This window comes from Cryptomeria japonica, chromosome 5, assembly GCF_030272615.1.
Source record: "Cryptomeria japonica chromosome 5, Sugi_1.0, whole genome shotgun sequence".
Lineage (NCBI taxonomy): Eukaryota > Viridiplantae > Streptophyta > Pinopsida > Cupressales > Cupressaceae > Cryptomeria > Cryptomeria japonica.
This window is the reverse complement of record NC_081409.1, coordinates 115,311,899-115,328,563: the sequence shown is the minus strand read 5'-3', so window position 1 is coordinate 115,328,563 and position 16,665 is coordinate 115,311,899. Positions and strand designations below refer to the sequence as shown.

The 16,665-nt window shown below is 34.6% G+C and overlaps 1 protein-coding gene across 1 annotated transcript in view; it reads right to left on the bottom strand.

Annotated features, from left to right (window-relative positions):
* LOC131875740 (formin-like protein 13) overlaps window positions 1-16,665 on the bottom strand; it is an 87,859-nt gene that overhangs the window by 56,621 nt on the left and 14,573 nt on the right. The window contains exon 4 of the mRNA XM_059220381.1: window positions 91-383. Coding sequence (XP_059076364.1) covers window positions 91-383 — 293 coding nt within the window. The remainder of the gene's footprint in view (window positions 1-90; window positions 384-16,665) is intronic.

Sequence of the window (16,665 nt, the reverse complement as noted above, 5' to 3'; positions counted from 1 at the left end):
GACCTCTGGTAGGTCTGTCTGAGTTTGCATTTCCACAAACAAAGTTTTAGGCTTTTCAGTTTGGTCGGGAGGCACTATCTCTGTCTGTACCCGTGCTTCAACCTGTACCGGTTTGGGTTTCTCCAAATGTGTCTCAAACAGTTTCTCTAAGCTTTTAGTTGCCGGATCCTCAAATTGTGCCTCTAAAATTTGCTTAGCCAGTTCTTCAGATGGTTTGTTTGTTATATCTACCGGTTTCTTAGTGGTATCCTCTGTCGGTTGCTTTGCCTGTGAAGGTTTTTCTGTGTTTAACTCAACCTCTGCAGTCGATGACTCTGTGGTCACATCTTTCTCCTTGTCCTCAGTGGTCTCTTTGTCAACCACGACATTAACTTCCCGAGTATCTACATTTACAGTATATAAAATTTATGATTCAAGGTTTGTATCTTCTACTGGAGTCTCCATACTCTTAGTGGCCGGTTGATTTGCAGTAGTGTCTACCGGTGGAGTATCTGAAGGAGGTGGGGACATATTGTCAGTTATTTTTAAACTTGGTGGTCCACCTACCTTGCCTTTACCCTTTTCTCTGTCCTTTTGATATACTCTGATAGTTTTAGGTCTGAGTAATTCTTCCTCTTTTTCTTTCTCCACAAAGAAAATATCCCATCCATCAGTTGTTTCCTCTGATACTTTAGTTACTCTGCTAGCCATTAATGCTACATGTTGGTGAGCAGTAGAGAATACTGTCCAGTTAGCCTCACTGATTAATTTGTCTATTTCATCAGGTGAGTTAACTAGATGCACTACCAGTAATTTTTCAATTTTAATCTTTTTATCTACTTCAACAATAGATAATCTTCTAGCTTCTAATCTCCTATACAATTCATTTGGAATTTCATCAATAATTTGCATCAAAAATTTCTTGTATATATCTAAGTGTATAATTACACTGTTCTCTATACTTTCCTTATCATCAGCTGATAGTGTATTGTACATTTTATTAATGTTCTTTAGCTTACCATCCTCTGTAATTTCGCTAAGAAGTTTGTCAATGGGGGCAATAGTTTGTTTCACCTTCTTCTTAGGATTCATCTTCTTTGCCGAAGGCCTTACTGCATGTTGCTTCTGTCTTGTCCTTTTTGGTGTAGGAGAAGGTGTCGGTGAAGGTTTTCTTTTCCTCTCAACTCTCTTGAATACAATAGGTATGTCACTTTCTGAAGAAGTTCCAACCTGGGAAAGGTGAGTTTTCGATTGAAGTGCTTCCAACTTACTTTCAGTTATACTCGTTTGTTTTAGCACATCTTCCTTGATTTTCTTTGCCTGTCAGGTTCCTTTTCTAATGATTGCTTCTACCTTCTTAACTCTTTTCCTTGATTGTATAGTGCTCTCAATTGTTTCTGCACTACCAAATACTTTCTCTTTCGGTTCCTTAGGAGCTTCAAGGAGGGATTTTGCATAAGTTTCTATGATGTTGTCATCTGTCTCATAGCCCATTTCAGTTACCCAAATGGTTCCAGGGATAACGCCTCCATCCAAATTTCATCTTTCTTGATCACAAAATAGATTATCTTTTGATACTTATCCACAATAGCTTGTGATAATCTTACTCTATTCTTCATTCGAGCCTTAAATGCTTGAAAATGCTCATTTATGTTTTTCTCCCTGTTCTCTCCCATATTGTTTAATAGTTCTGATAGTTGTTTTCCTACCGGTATATCAAATCCAAAATCTCTAGCACTAATACCGGGTACTTGTTTGGTTATGTATAGCATCAAACAAACAAGTAAGTTTCCAAATCTGAATGTCCCCTTTTTGTCTCTTTTGATCTTACCCAAATTTTCTATCAACTCATCTTCGAGCCATTCACATATGTCTATTCTTGCATTATCATTTACCATATCATAGGCACTCTTAATACATAGGCTAGAAACTGAGTTTAACCTATTTGCATGTGTAGCCTTATAACCTAAGATCATACTGATAAATCTGATATTTGTATCCTTCACATCGTTTACCCTTAGAGATCTCTTATTAAATGTTGCACTGGTTAGGTTTGTCACTAAGTCATTTGAGACCTTCTTAGTTTTGTCAGGTCTGTTGCCAGTGGAGGGTAACCCTGTTACAACTTTTACTGCTTCTTTTGTGATTTTATGAATAGAGTCTAACCAAAAGAATTCACCATGTACTCTACTTCACACAATCCTTATGATATCCTTGGGGAAATCTGGGATACTAAGTATTTCAGTGAAACCTAGGGTTTCTACTATCTTATGTTCAGGTTTGACATTTCAGAATTCATCACAAATTATAGTCTCATACATATTTTTAATTTCATCATCACCTAGTTCATTAATATGACAATGTATATACATTCTAGGGTCTTCAACATATACTACTCCTTTAGGGATTTGAGAGAATGCACCTATGCTATCATCTTTCTTAGCAATTTCGGGAACTAGCTGAAAACGGGTCTAGGTCGCTTAACAACTTCAACAATAGTAGGGTTTGCAATAAATTCAGGAGTGGATGAAGATGCCATAGCTATAAATACCTCAATCTGCCTTAAGGATGAATGCTTTGATGGATTGCTTCACTTCTTTGCTTGGAGTACCTTTGCTCGGGAAATTTCGCGCTCTTGAAGATTTGAATGCTCGGTGAATGAAAAATGAGCCAAAACACTTGCTTTATAATGTTATTTTCTCCAACTACCATATTTAATGCTTGCCATTTAAGTCACAATTTAAGTCATCTGCCGGTATAGAAGTAATTTCAACTTCTCACCATCAACCGAGGGAATAATAGCATGTTTTTCATTTTGTTGCTAAACCCCCAAAAGAATTTTCTTCAGTTAGATGAAGAGTTTCCTGCCAGTGGAGTGTTACTCTGTTCTTCCGATGGAGGAGTAATCACATCAACCTTCTAATCTAATTTTCTGATCCATTGTTTTGAGAATTCTTTCTTTACCTCTTCAACGTTTTCTTTACCTTTCAAACTAGGACCTTTGTTATTTGTTGGTGATGCCTTACTTCTACAAAATTTAGCAATATGTCCAATCTTGTTACAAGCATAACAAGTCACATTGTTCTTCTGAAAAGCTTTCCCACATCCTATGTCGGTATGTGTTATGTATTGATTAGATAAGTGCCCAAATCTTCCACAAACATAACATCTCACATTCATTCTGCAATTTTCTGAATTATGACCAACTTTGTTGCATTTAGAACATTGACCGGTGGGTGTATTAGTGTTCTGATAATTTCTAGATCTACATTGATTTTCTCTATGACCATACTTGTTATAGTTAAAGAATTTGCCATTAAACTTGTAAGCAGTAGGCTGTCTTACCAGTTTGCTATGATCATGATTGTTTGTAGTACCAGAGCTTTCACCAACTTCAAAGCCAAGGCCATTTGTATCACCATTAGGTTTCTGATTTTTCAGCATGTCACCAAGTTCTTCTGAACTTTTCTTGAATTTTTCCTTGTGATGATTTGTAGCAGTTAGTTCACTTTCTAAGATTCCTTTCTGTTTTATGAGTTCAATTCTGTCATTTTGTGTGTGCATTAGATCCATCTTCAACAGATCATTTTCATGACTAAGCCTTGTGTTTTCATTTCCAGCATCATTTAGTCTTCTGACCAAGTCTTCTTCATTCATCTTTCTATCTTCAATTTCTTTACAAAATCTCATAGTCATATCCTACATCTCATTCTGTGTTGTACTGATCTCTTGTCTTAGCTTGTTTACCAGATCATTAAGAGTTTCCTTTTCATCATTCTCATTCTGCATCTTTTCACAAAGTTCTCTTCTCTTATTTCTTGAAATGGTAATGTAGACACCTAAAAATGGTCAACGCTTGCAGAGTCATACTTTAACATTTGCGCATTGCCTCATTTTAGGTTTTTGCGTCACATTAACATTTCTCCTATGATACGCACTTGGTCTTTATCATTTGTGAGCATCGAGTCATTCTTCTACATTCTTCCTTCATCTCGCCTTCGAATTTGGTCTTGTCGACAACAATCTTCAATCATGATTTTGATCGATTTTATCCTGTCGCATCAATGTGCGTGCTAATTTGTCATCATTTTGGACATCGTCAATCCTAATTAGGGTTTTGTCCTCTTATCAATCTTGTCATCTGGCGATCGATTTATCATCAATTCTTATCATTTTCAATCTTGTCATCTGGCGATCGATTTATCATCAATTCTTATCATTTTCAATCTTGTCGTTTAACAATCGATTTGTCATCGGTCGTTGTCATGTTCGATTTTGTCATTTTGCGATCAATTTGTCATCGATCGTGATCATTTTTCAATATTGTCATTTTGCAATCTATTTTGTCATCAACCCTTGTCTTCTTGTCAATTTTGTCATTTTGCGATCGATTTGTCATCGATCGTCGTCTTTCTCAATCGTGTCAATTTGGATCAATTTGTCATTGTTCCTCGTCAATTGGCGCATTTTATCAATTAAATCATTTATCACATTGGTCATTTATCAACTCAAAATCATGATCGAGTCAATTATCTTTCATCAAGACCTAATTCATCTTCTAGGGTTTCGTGATTTAATCATTTAACCTTGTTTGTCATTTCTCCCTTTAGGATTAATAATTTATTTATTTTATCCTAAGTCTTCTTGTCACAATTAAATGTTCATTTAATTGGCTAATTATTCCTCTTTGTGAATTAATTAATAAATGACAAATTGTTAATTAATTTACCTAATTCCTAATTTCCTAATTTTCATCAATTTCTTAATTCCTAATTTTCTTCTTTTTCTAATTTTCCTAATTTTCTAAATCCTAATTTCAATTTTCCTCCTATTTCTCTCCTAAATTCATGGAAATGACATGTCAATTTGTCATAAATTTGTCATAATTGACAATCAATCAATTTTGACATAGAAGTTGTCATAATTTGTCATAAATTATCAATCAACAAATTTTGCATAGAAGGTGCATAATTTGTCATAAATTTGTCATAATTGACATAATTGATTTGCAATTTCCATTTGAATTGAATCATACTAATCTTGTCATCTCTCCAATTCTTCTATAAATTGGATGATCTTCTTCAATCAAACCCCTTAATCCCGAATCCTTGATCAGACTATCGAATTTATGCTTCTAGTACTCTTGATCAAAAATCTCGTCTACTTGCTTTCAATTGTGTGTGCACTTGTAGGTGAGATCCACAACTATTTGGAGAGGAAAGAAGAACAATGGAGCCGCATGGAAGGAGCATTCAAATCGTCATCCGGTTTGCATAATTTCTAGTTTTGTATGCTTTGTTTCATGTCTCTATTGAATGTGTCTTAGGATAGATTCATTGCAATGAATGCATTTATGATTGAGCTATTATGTTTATTCTTGTCTTGTGATGATTTCCTATTTCCTAACGTACAGGTAAGATTTTATTGAAGTTCTTGAATGATATCCTGAGCAGCCTTTAGATCATCTTCAAGTTTGATATTCTTCACCTTTTCTGCATCATAGTCTGAAAGAGTTGTTTTCAATTTTCTCTCAAGTTTTCCATCTCTACCGGTGACAAGATCTTCCTCAAGCTATTAGGCTTCTGAAAATAGAGGACCAGACTCTGATACCAATTGTTAGGATTCCCAAAGATACTGAGAGGGGGGGGGTGAATCAGTATCTAACTGGTTAATAAATCTACTTGATTTAAAACATGAAAAGCATATTAAAACTATGTACCGGTAAACAAGAAATAATGTAGTAAACAAGAATAACAACAACCACATGAGAAGCACACCATAACACAGTATTTTAATGAGGAAACTCGGTGTGGGAAAAACCTCGATGGGATTTGTGACCCACAATATTCGCTTACTGGCCAATAAGGGAATATTACTCTTACAATAGGGGCCTGCACATGCAAGAAGGCCAAGTGCCTAAAGCTCACTACTCAATTACAAAAGAAGTCACACTGACTTACAAAAATGGATTATATTAATCCAATGTCTTGTACTGCTTCAGATTAACATTTGCTATGCCAGATCCAGTACTAGTTTAAGCTCTGCTACATACATAAACCCTTAACCTCTAATTCGTATAGTAGGTCTGCTTATCTCGCATCCTATCACACATATTTCCTATTACAAAATGATCTCATACATATATGAGTCATATTACAACTCGCCATGTCGACTTACAATGATTTTCCAGTTAATTACAAAATACATTTCAAACAAAATTCTTGTCGGCCAGGGTGTCAGTATCCTTCCTTTCACTGTCAGTGTTCTCTGTGCCGGTGTAGAGTTTGTCGTTGCTGGTGCCAGTATCCTGTCTTGTCGGTATCATATGATTGCAAGGTTGCCATCAATGACAAAACCTTCAATCACCTACAATTTCTCATTGGAGTGTGCATTTGCCAACAATTTTCAGTATTGTGTGTAACTCTGAAAAGGGTACTCGAATCCATAATTTATTTCTAGCTTTGTTTGGAAAATTTTCAAACTAAGTCCCTAAAACCGCCAAGGGAGGGCTAATTCAATGAGGCCTATTTGAGCTCGGTAGAGGCCTAGAAAGGTTAGACAGAAAAAGCGATGGGTTTGGTGATCTTAAAAGACTCAAAATACTTCAAAGACACTTGGTAGATGCATCTTGAGTACATTGGAAGTAGTTGGGTGTTATGATCCTTGCAAGAGTGGTTGGAGCCTTGGAGTGGTACGTGTGTGATTGAGGTGGCAACCTCACGAGGTGGAGTTGATTGTCCAAAACCATTGGCTATACCTAAGAGACAAGCCAAAGAGGTTCATACCTTGGAGGTCTCATTAGCATAAACCCCTGCTAGTGCTCATCAAAAGGGTTTGAGTAGTTGAAGGGTTGAGTAAGACAAGTCACTCAAGAAGGTGTATTTGATCAAGCTCCAAGACTCTCTGCATCAAGTAGGGATCGAGGTACACAACCGTCTGGGGGATCATCTCGTCCACAGCCACAAAGATGGACAGAGTCAAGTGGTAGCGGCACAAAAAATCCTTGATTTGTAGACTTGATTTATATTGATGGGGCAATGTATTTTATTATTAATTTGATATCATTGTAAACTTGGACTTTTTATTATTTTATGATGATCTCTATATGCATACATGGACTCTATATTATGTTGATGATTCATGATTTATTATGCATGTTACTCTATATGACGATGATCTATATGCATTGATTACATAGATTATATATATGCAGTGATGGATGATGTTATGATGATCTTTTCTTTCCTTTATTTTCATGATGATGATGTTCTATATGATGTAATAATGATGAAATGAAATTAGTTCTATAATGCTTTATTTAAATGATGCAAATGCAATTATCTATATGAGAATGCTTCTAAATGATTACTTATGCAAATGAATGTTGATTTTTGTTACTTTTAATGTGTATGTTTAATATGGTTTGAAATGTAAATAATCTACATGAAATGTATTTGATTTCAAGTTTGATGTTTTAAATGCAAATTTAGATTATGAATGCTATGCTTGATCAAACTCATATGATGGATGCTTATATGTAATGCTTATGATTATAATGAAATGCTTATAATGATAAATGAATCTAAGTGCAAAGATGCAACTAAATAACCTTAAAAAAAATAACTACAATGATAATGATCTTAATGCAAATAATAATGATGATATACTGGATGATTAATGAAATACACTTAATGAAATACAAACTAATGTAATGCAAATGATTATGATCAAAATGCAAACCTAATGAAATGAATGAACCTAAATGCAAATTGTTTTAGTTTGTCCAAGTATACTCAATCTTTATTTATAACCGTTGATATCTGAATGGAATGAAATGCTTATAATGCAACTGACAATGAATGCTTATAATGCAGATGAATAATGAGCTAATCTAAAATGATCTAACTAAAATGATACTTCCATTCTTCATATGTTGTCTTATAACAATTCTTGATTTCATCATTGAGCTTTAAAAATGTTGTAAGAAAATACAAGCATCTTGACATAATAATTGAAGTTGACCCGAGTATTTCTTACATGGATTTTGATATAGCAAGTTAATACAAGCAACTTGATATAATGAATCAAGTTGACTTGAGTATTTCTTGCAGAACAGACAAGGATTATCCCTTTTCATGCATGACTTGTAATGTCCTCCTTGATCTTTTATTGAACATATCCTTAGACAAGTACATACCTTAATAAGAGATAAACCACATACGACAAACAAAGAAAATAATCATGCCCCATCATAGCTTCTCTAGTCATGGACATCCTTGAGTCGCATAGAGTACATAATTAGCAATAAAATCAAGATACAAACACTAAATCTTGTATGTCATTCACATGTTCTCATGGTCATTAACTGATATAATCATCTTGATGAATAATCCTTGATAATGTTTTATTACTTGTTGGTAGAATCTTTGTTTTTTGAGTTTCACGATTTAGTTTTTACAAAATGTCTTGATCTTCATTGCTTTGTTGCTCATTATCTATTTCAAAACCCTAGGTGTTTTGGTTTTTCTAAGTTTTCCTAATGTTTTGGATTTTCAAAGATTTAATAGATCACCTTAGAAAAAGGAATTAGGATTTTGCCCCAATAGAAACAAAACTTTATTATGGATGTACGAAAAATGATCAAGATCTAAACCATGGCAGGATATAATGCAGATATGATTGATAAAATCCAAGACAATGAATACATTAAGTATGTCAAAGATTGATAACTATTGGTAAACTACATACTTCCTGCAAAGCAATGAATCTGGAAGATGAAATGGATAGGCTTGGATAGATGGAAGCGATAGATGCAAATATGATGGAGTGGATAGGTGTGTGAAGCGATCTCATAGATGGAAGAACTCACTTTTAGATAGCACCTATTTACCTAGTTTTCACTATCTAAATTTATTGTATTTTTTCCATATTTGATTTTTTTTGTTTTCGCTTTCTTTGTTTTATGCTTTTTAGGGATTTTATGCTTTTCTAATTTTTACTGATTTCTTCAGGACTTCATATGCTTTTTTAACTAATTTTTTTTCCAAGACTTTATATATCAAGCATATAACTTCTTGAGATGAATAGAATTGATGGGCTCATCAAACCAATCACCTTCTGGTGTAGATAATGTGTATGCTCCTGAGCCATATGCTGCTACTATAACAAAAGGACCTAACATGTTCGGTTCAAATTTTTCCTTCTTTTCTCAGTCTTGCTGATTCCTTGGATTCTCCCTTCGAACTAGAACTCTAATCTGAAAAATATGTGGCATAACTCTGTGATTATAACTTCTTGCCATTCTTTGTTGATATGCCTTTAATTGATCTGTAGCATTTTGGTGATGTTCTTGAATCAGCTCAAGCTCTTGAAGTCTAGAGACTTGTTCTTCTTCTTCTTCTGATATAAGACCTTTCAAGGATACTTATAGAGAAGGTATCTCTACTTCTACTTGTAATATAGCTTCTGATCCATAGACTAAGCAATATGGGGTTACCCTCGTTGGTGTAAGAATGTTGGTCCAATATGCCCTGGAAAGAGTAGGATTTAGCTGAATATGCCAGTCTTTAACAACTTCATTAACTATTTTCTTCAGGATCTTCAAGATTGTTTTATTTGATGGCTCAAATTGACCATTTCCCTGTGGATAATATGGTGTAGAAAATCTATGCTGAATATGAAATTGCTCACATAGTTCCTTCACATCTTGATTCTTAAATGGTCTTCCATTATTAGTGATAATGGTCATAGGGACTCCATAGCGACAGATTATATAATTCAGGATGAATGATGATATTCGCTTTCCTACCACTTTTGTCAAAGGCACTTCTTCAATCCATTTAGTGAAATACTCCGTAGCAATCAGAATGAACTTATGTCCATTAGAAGATGAAGGGTTTATCTTACCTACCAAGTCAAGACCCCATTGGGAGAATGACCATGAACCTTCCATAGGATGCAGTTCTTGTGCTGGTGCGTGGATGAGATTCTCATGGATCTGACATTTTTTGCATCTCCTAGCATATGTAAATAAATCTCTCTCCATGGTAGGCCAATAGTAACCCAAGTGAATAAGTTTCTTAGCCAGTGTTAAACCACTTGAGTGCATGCCACAAATACCTATGTGGACTTCGTTAAGAACTTTCTCAGATTCTTCTTGTTTGAGACATCTCACTAGAGTGCTATCTAGACCTCGTCTATATAAGGTATCAACAATGATAGTATAGTGGGATGACTGATGGATAAAATTTCTTCTCTGACTGCGGGATAGGTCAGGAGGAAGGATATTCTCCTTTAGGTATCGATAAGTTTGGTTGTATAAGGATTGATTAGTTCCAAATATATGGAAAATCATGCGGGTATTTTGGGATTCAATGGTAGGATTCAAGATATCTTCCACCAGGAATTTGTAATATTGTTGATTTTCTTGATTCTGCAAAAGAGATGCTATTGTAGCCATTGCATCTACTGTTTTGTTCTCATTTCTTGGGATCCGAGTAAATGTTATTTCTTCAAAATTTTCTTTAAAATTTTCAACCAGCTATTTGTAAGGCATAATCTTGTCCTCCTTAGTTTGATAATCATTATTTATTTGGTTGATTATAAGCTGTGAATCACCACAAACATGCAATTCCTTGATGTTCCATTCAATAGCCATTTTGAGCCCAATAACCAATGCTTCATATTCTGCAGTATTGTTTGTGCATGGAAACCACAGTCTATATGATTTTGGAATTGTGTGTCCCTGAGGTGTGATGAACAAAATTCTAGCACCTGATCCATATTGTGTATAGGAGCCATCAAAGTACAACTCCCAAAATTTTGTGCTTATTGTCAGAATATTTGCAACAGGAAATTCGATGTGCAACGATGTGTCATCTTACAAGGGTGCTTCAGCCAATTGATCAGCAATGACCTATCCTTTGATAGCTTTTCGATCAACATATTCTATATCAAATTCACTTAGTACCATAACCCATTTTCCCAGTCTGCCTGTCAAAGTTGACTTGCTCAACAAATACTTTAGTGGTTCTATTTTTGCTATTAGTTTCACAGAATGAGTCAACATATAATGTCGTAATTTTTGAGTTGCGAATACAACTTCTAGGCATGTCTTCTCAACTGATGTATAGCTCAATTCATAGCCTACAAGTGTTCTACTGATGTAATACACTGCTCTTTCTTTCCCTTCTTCATCATGTTGTGCTAAGAGAGCTCCTAGTGATACATTTGTTGCTGAGATGTAAAGAAACAATGGTTTCCCTTTGATTGGTGATACAAGTACTGGAGGATTCATCAAATATTTTTTAATTTGCACAAATCTTCTTCACACTTCTAATCCCATTTGAATGGAACATTCTTGTGTAAAAGATGAATGCATGGATAACATCTATTTGCTAATTGAGAGACAAATCTTCTGATTGATTGCAATCTTCCTTGTAGAGAACGCAATTGACTTATGTTCCTGGGTGACTCCATTTCCATGATAGCTTTGACCTTTTCTGGATCAACTTCAATTCCACGAGATGATATAATGTACCCAAGAAGTTTTCCAGAGGTTACTCCAAATGAACATTTCTTTGGATTCAATCTTAACTGATATTATTCAAGCCTGTCAAAGATCTTGCCCAAGATGTTCAAATGTTCTTTCCTTGTATGAGATTTTGCAAGTATGTCATCTACATAATCTTCCATAAATGTATGCACCATATCGTGGAAAATTATTGTCATAACTCTCTGATAAGTTGCTCCTGTATTCTTAATCCCAAATGGAATAACATCCCAGCAGTAAGTACCCCATGCATAGGTGAATGTTGTATTTTCTTGACCTTCAGGGGAAATTTTATTTGATTGTAGCCCAAGAATCCATCCATTAATGAAAACATCTCATGTCCTGCTGATAAGTCTAGAATTATATCAATGATGGGCAATGGGAAATCATCTATAGGACATGCCTTGTTCAAATCTCTGAAATCGGTGCAGACTCTTATGTTGTTATCTGGCTTTGATACTGACACAATGCTTGAGACCCATTCTAGATAGGCAACAGGTCTTATAAAACCCACATCCAATAGTTTCTTTAGCTCCACTTTTACAAGGAGAGTGATGTGTAGATGCATCTTCCTTAGCTTTTGTTTAACCGGTTTTGCTTTTGGATCCACATTGAGATGATCCATGATAAGATCTGAATCAAGTCCTTGCATGTCTGCATAGGACCAAGAAAAATTTATCTGTCTTTGTTTGAAGAATTCTATGTATTCTTTCCTCTCTTCATCTGATATTGATGCAGTAGGATGAAGGAATTTGGGGTCCTTTGATGTACCAATATTTATTGCTTTCGTTGGCTCTATTAAAATAGCAGATCTCTCCTGAAAATATGCAGGGAGGATGTCAAACTTTCCATCTTCTAGTGCCTCAAGGAGGTTTTCACCATCAGATACATCCTTTATTTTTCCTCTTGATTGATCTAGTGTTGCCATGAAATGGTTTTCAACACTTGGTCTTTTTCCTTGTTTTATTTCAATTTTGCGACTAGAAATTTTGGCAGTCTCCCAACTACAGGAAGTGTTACTCGATTCTGCGGTGGAAGATATCTTAGGTGTTATTGGTTCTACAAAATTTTTAAGGTATCTGGATAAATCATGATCATTAGAAAAAACATCCAATTCAAGGTTTTCTAAGTTATCCCAATCAATCAGTTATGGATGAAGCAGCGGTAAGTCATAGTCATCGTCATTGTTGGGTGTTTCAAGGTTCATGATGTAATAGTCATAATTTGGTGTAGAGTAGGTAATGTCATAGATAGAACTCTCTTGAGGATAGTCTCTCCCAAGTGCTCTCCAATCAGCTCTAATGAAATCAGGATTGGTATTTTGTGATTCGCAATCAAGTGACTCATCATCTGACGTTTGTCCCTCAAACGAATGGATTATATCAACACATACATCTTTAATACTATAGGTTCCCTCTTGATCAATTTCAATAAATTCATTTGTATCTTGAAGTAGGCATACTTGTGCACATGACATAGAGGATTCTTTTGCTATCTTTTTTCTTCTTTTGAACTCAACTTCTTTTGGACTAATAGTCAATCCTGCTTGACTATCTATTAATTCTTCCATGGTTCTTCCATACCTTAATATTGTTGACTCAATATTTGATACATGTCTGATATTTTGTTGATCTTTTGATGATTGATCAATAATTGCTTGTGTTTCCTGTGGTGTTACTTCTTGTTCTTTTTCATCCTCTTTCTTTTGTTGTCTTTCATATGCCTCTTTCCTTTGAATTATGATCTCTTCTTGTCTTCTTTCCAACTCTATTCTTTGTTTTGTGAAAGATGAGTCTTCATTTGTAAAAACCACTTGTTCTTCATCCTTTTCTTCACTTGATACATCAGATGATAGATTTGGACCCCATTCATATTCGTTTGAATATGTCTCTGAACCATTGTCTAGAATCACACCACTATATCTAATAGGAATGTTATATGGTGAGAAAAGTTCTTTGATTTTGGTCATATGTTCTTTCACTGCTTCTCGAATATCTTGATCAGGTTCCATGCTTGTTTGTATTCCTTGAACTTGTTTGCAAGATTCTTCTTCTCTTTTGATTGCAAGTTCTTCTTGTTGTTTCTCATATTCTTCTTGTTTATGTTTGTTAGCTACTATTTTTGCTGCTTGATGTAGCCTTTCTAGCCTGGTTCTTCTTTAGGGACTATTTTCTTTCTCCACCTTGGATGTTGATAATTATGTTGTTTTTTATTTGATTTGGGATATCCAAGTCCTAATTTATCTTCTTTAGATTGTGTGTGAGGACAAATAGGTTTTGAAATACCTTCTTGTCGCTTACCAATTGGTCATTTTCCTTCATATCCCATTTTTGCATGATCTTATAACCATTGCCATATTGTTCTATGAGAATATTAACTTCTGCAGTTGTTGCTATAGTTTCATTTCCATCTCTATACAACCAACTAGGAATGTCTTTGTTTTTCAGTTTCTAGTGCAAGTGTTCCAACTTTAACAAATGGTCCATCAAACATTTCAACTGATTTCTCTGAGATCCGTGGTTGAACATTTGTAGGTTTTCCATATGATTTAGGTGAAAGCGGCAAGCTATGCAAAGAATACTTTCCTATTCCTTCATCATTTAGTTTGAATTTTTTCTCAAAAGTTTCCCACAACTTTTCTTGAATTTCTTTGGTAGGATAGGTTGATTCTCTGTTATGCGGAACTCTTGCATCTTGTGTTGGTTTCAGATTATTGCAATATTGATTGGAATCTATGACTATAGTGACTTCTTGTCCATTATAAGGAAACTTAACACACAGATGGTCTGTAGAAGGAACCGCTTGCATGTTATGAATCCATGGTCTTCCTAGAAGAAAATTATAAGATAAATTCAAGTCTAGAACTTGGCACAATGTATCTCTTTCCATAGGTCCTATTTTGATTGGTAATACCATAGTCCCTTTAGAAGAACGTTATTCCTCATCATATGCTTTGATAGTTATTTTATTCTTTGGATCTATTGTATTTTCTAAATATCCCAAAGCCTTTATTAAACTTAACACACAAATGTTTAAGCCAACTCCACCATCTATGAGTACACATTCGACACGGGTTTTATGAATGGTGACTTCAACATGTAAGGGAGCATTGTGAGGGTGTTGCAAGGACGCATCGTCATTTTCAGAAAAAGATAAACAATGAGGGTCTATGAGGTGTCCCACCATGTTTTGGAATTGATCCACATCTAGGTCATTTGAAACTATTGTTTTTGTTAGAGCTTTATCCAATATTTCTTTATGCATAGGTGAAACTTGAAGAGCTCCAAAATTGATATTTGAGTGGGTATCTTTTGCAATTGTTCCACTAAGTTGTATTGTCTTGAAGTGTATGTTGATTCATTTGTTATACCCAAAAACGGAACCTTCACTTTGCTTCTTGTAATGAAGTTGATTGGTTCTGAAGGTGTGTTATCTTTAACGATGATGACATTTACCACATCATCATGTGTAAGTGTAGTTTACTTTAGCTTTTCTTTTTTCATATTTTGATTTAGATTGTTCACCCTTTTCATAGTTTGGAAGTGGAATTTTGAATGCTAGATGTGATTCGTTCATCTTATGACCATCCACTGTAATAGTTCCATTATTGATTACATCTTGAATAAGGTGCTTCAATCTTGACAATCATTAGTTTGGTGTCCTTTGTTTCAATGGTAATTGCAAAAATGATTGTCATTCCACCAATTAGGTTTGACTTGAGGTTCATAATTTATTTCTTCTGGTAAAGTAATCAATTTATTTACAAGAAGAGTTTTCAAAGTTGACTCCAAGGGTTCCCCAATGTTTGTGAATTTCCTACAAGGATTGGAGAAGAAAGACTTGGATTTACTATTCTCTTGATTGTTATTGTTTGGTACTTGACTTGATAAGTTGAAGATTGGTTGTTGTTTGGTAGCATTGCTGTCATCATTTACTCCATTGGTAACATTCCTATTCTTTGACCAAAATTTAGGTTTGTCATTGTTATTGTTGTCATTGTGGGAATTGTTGTAAAATTTTAACTCTCCTTTCTTTACCATTGCATCTTCTATCTTCAAACCATTTTCAATCATCTTAGAAAAAGAAGGAGGACATTGCATTTTAAGACGGTAACTCATTTCACTGATAAGGTTGTCAATGAATATGTCCATTTTCTCTTGATCGGGTACATCTCTTGGATATCTATTGAACATTTGTTTCTATTGTTGTAAAAAGACCATGAAAGGTTCACCATTCTTTTGCTTGACATAACATAAATCTAGCATTGTTATCTCATTTCTTACGTTGTAGGAGTATTGCGAGATAAATTTGTTCACAAGTTCTTCAAAAGATTTGATTCCAGATGGTAGTCTTGAGAACCATTCCATTGATTGTCCATTTAAGCTTCTAGGGAATAGACGCATTGGGTAAGTTTCATCATGTGCAAATTCCATAATCATTGTGCAAAATTCCCTAATGTGATCTTGAGGATCATATTTCTCATCGTATTTATCATATTTAGGGATTTCACAATGTTGTGGGAATGGTATCATGTTTAAACTTTTGTCAAAAGGATATGGGCAGATATCCTCTAAAGAATATTTCTTGGAACTCGTTTCATTATGCATATCTTGTATTTGTTGTTGTAAGGTTTGTATTTGTTGAGCGAGAGTTAACAAATGATTATCCACATGGGTTTTCCTTGTATTCTCATAAGTTCTTCTATCACCATGCTCTCTCCTTGTATCATCATGGTATTTTCTTGTTTTATCTCCTCTTGTTTCCTCATGATTTACTCAATTTACATCCTCGTTATTTGGATCATCTATGTTTTGATTGTTACTCGTCTCTACATCTTGTTTCAAACTTTCTATGTTAAAGTCTTCTAGCAATTTAGCTCCTGATTTTGCCAATATTATAAGGTATTTTTCCTTTTGTTTCTTCAATAACTTTTCCATTAGTTTGTCAAATTTAAAATCTTGTTCAACGTCTCTAATGGTGTTATTGATCGCTTCTTCATCAACATATGTGGATCCAAAAATTTGAAACATTGAATTTTCTTCTTCCATTTGTTTTTGTTGTTTTTTGAATTGCTCGTACTGAGCTCTAGTCCAAACTAGCATGTGATCGATTCAAAAACTTCTCAAGTTTTGACC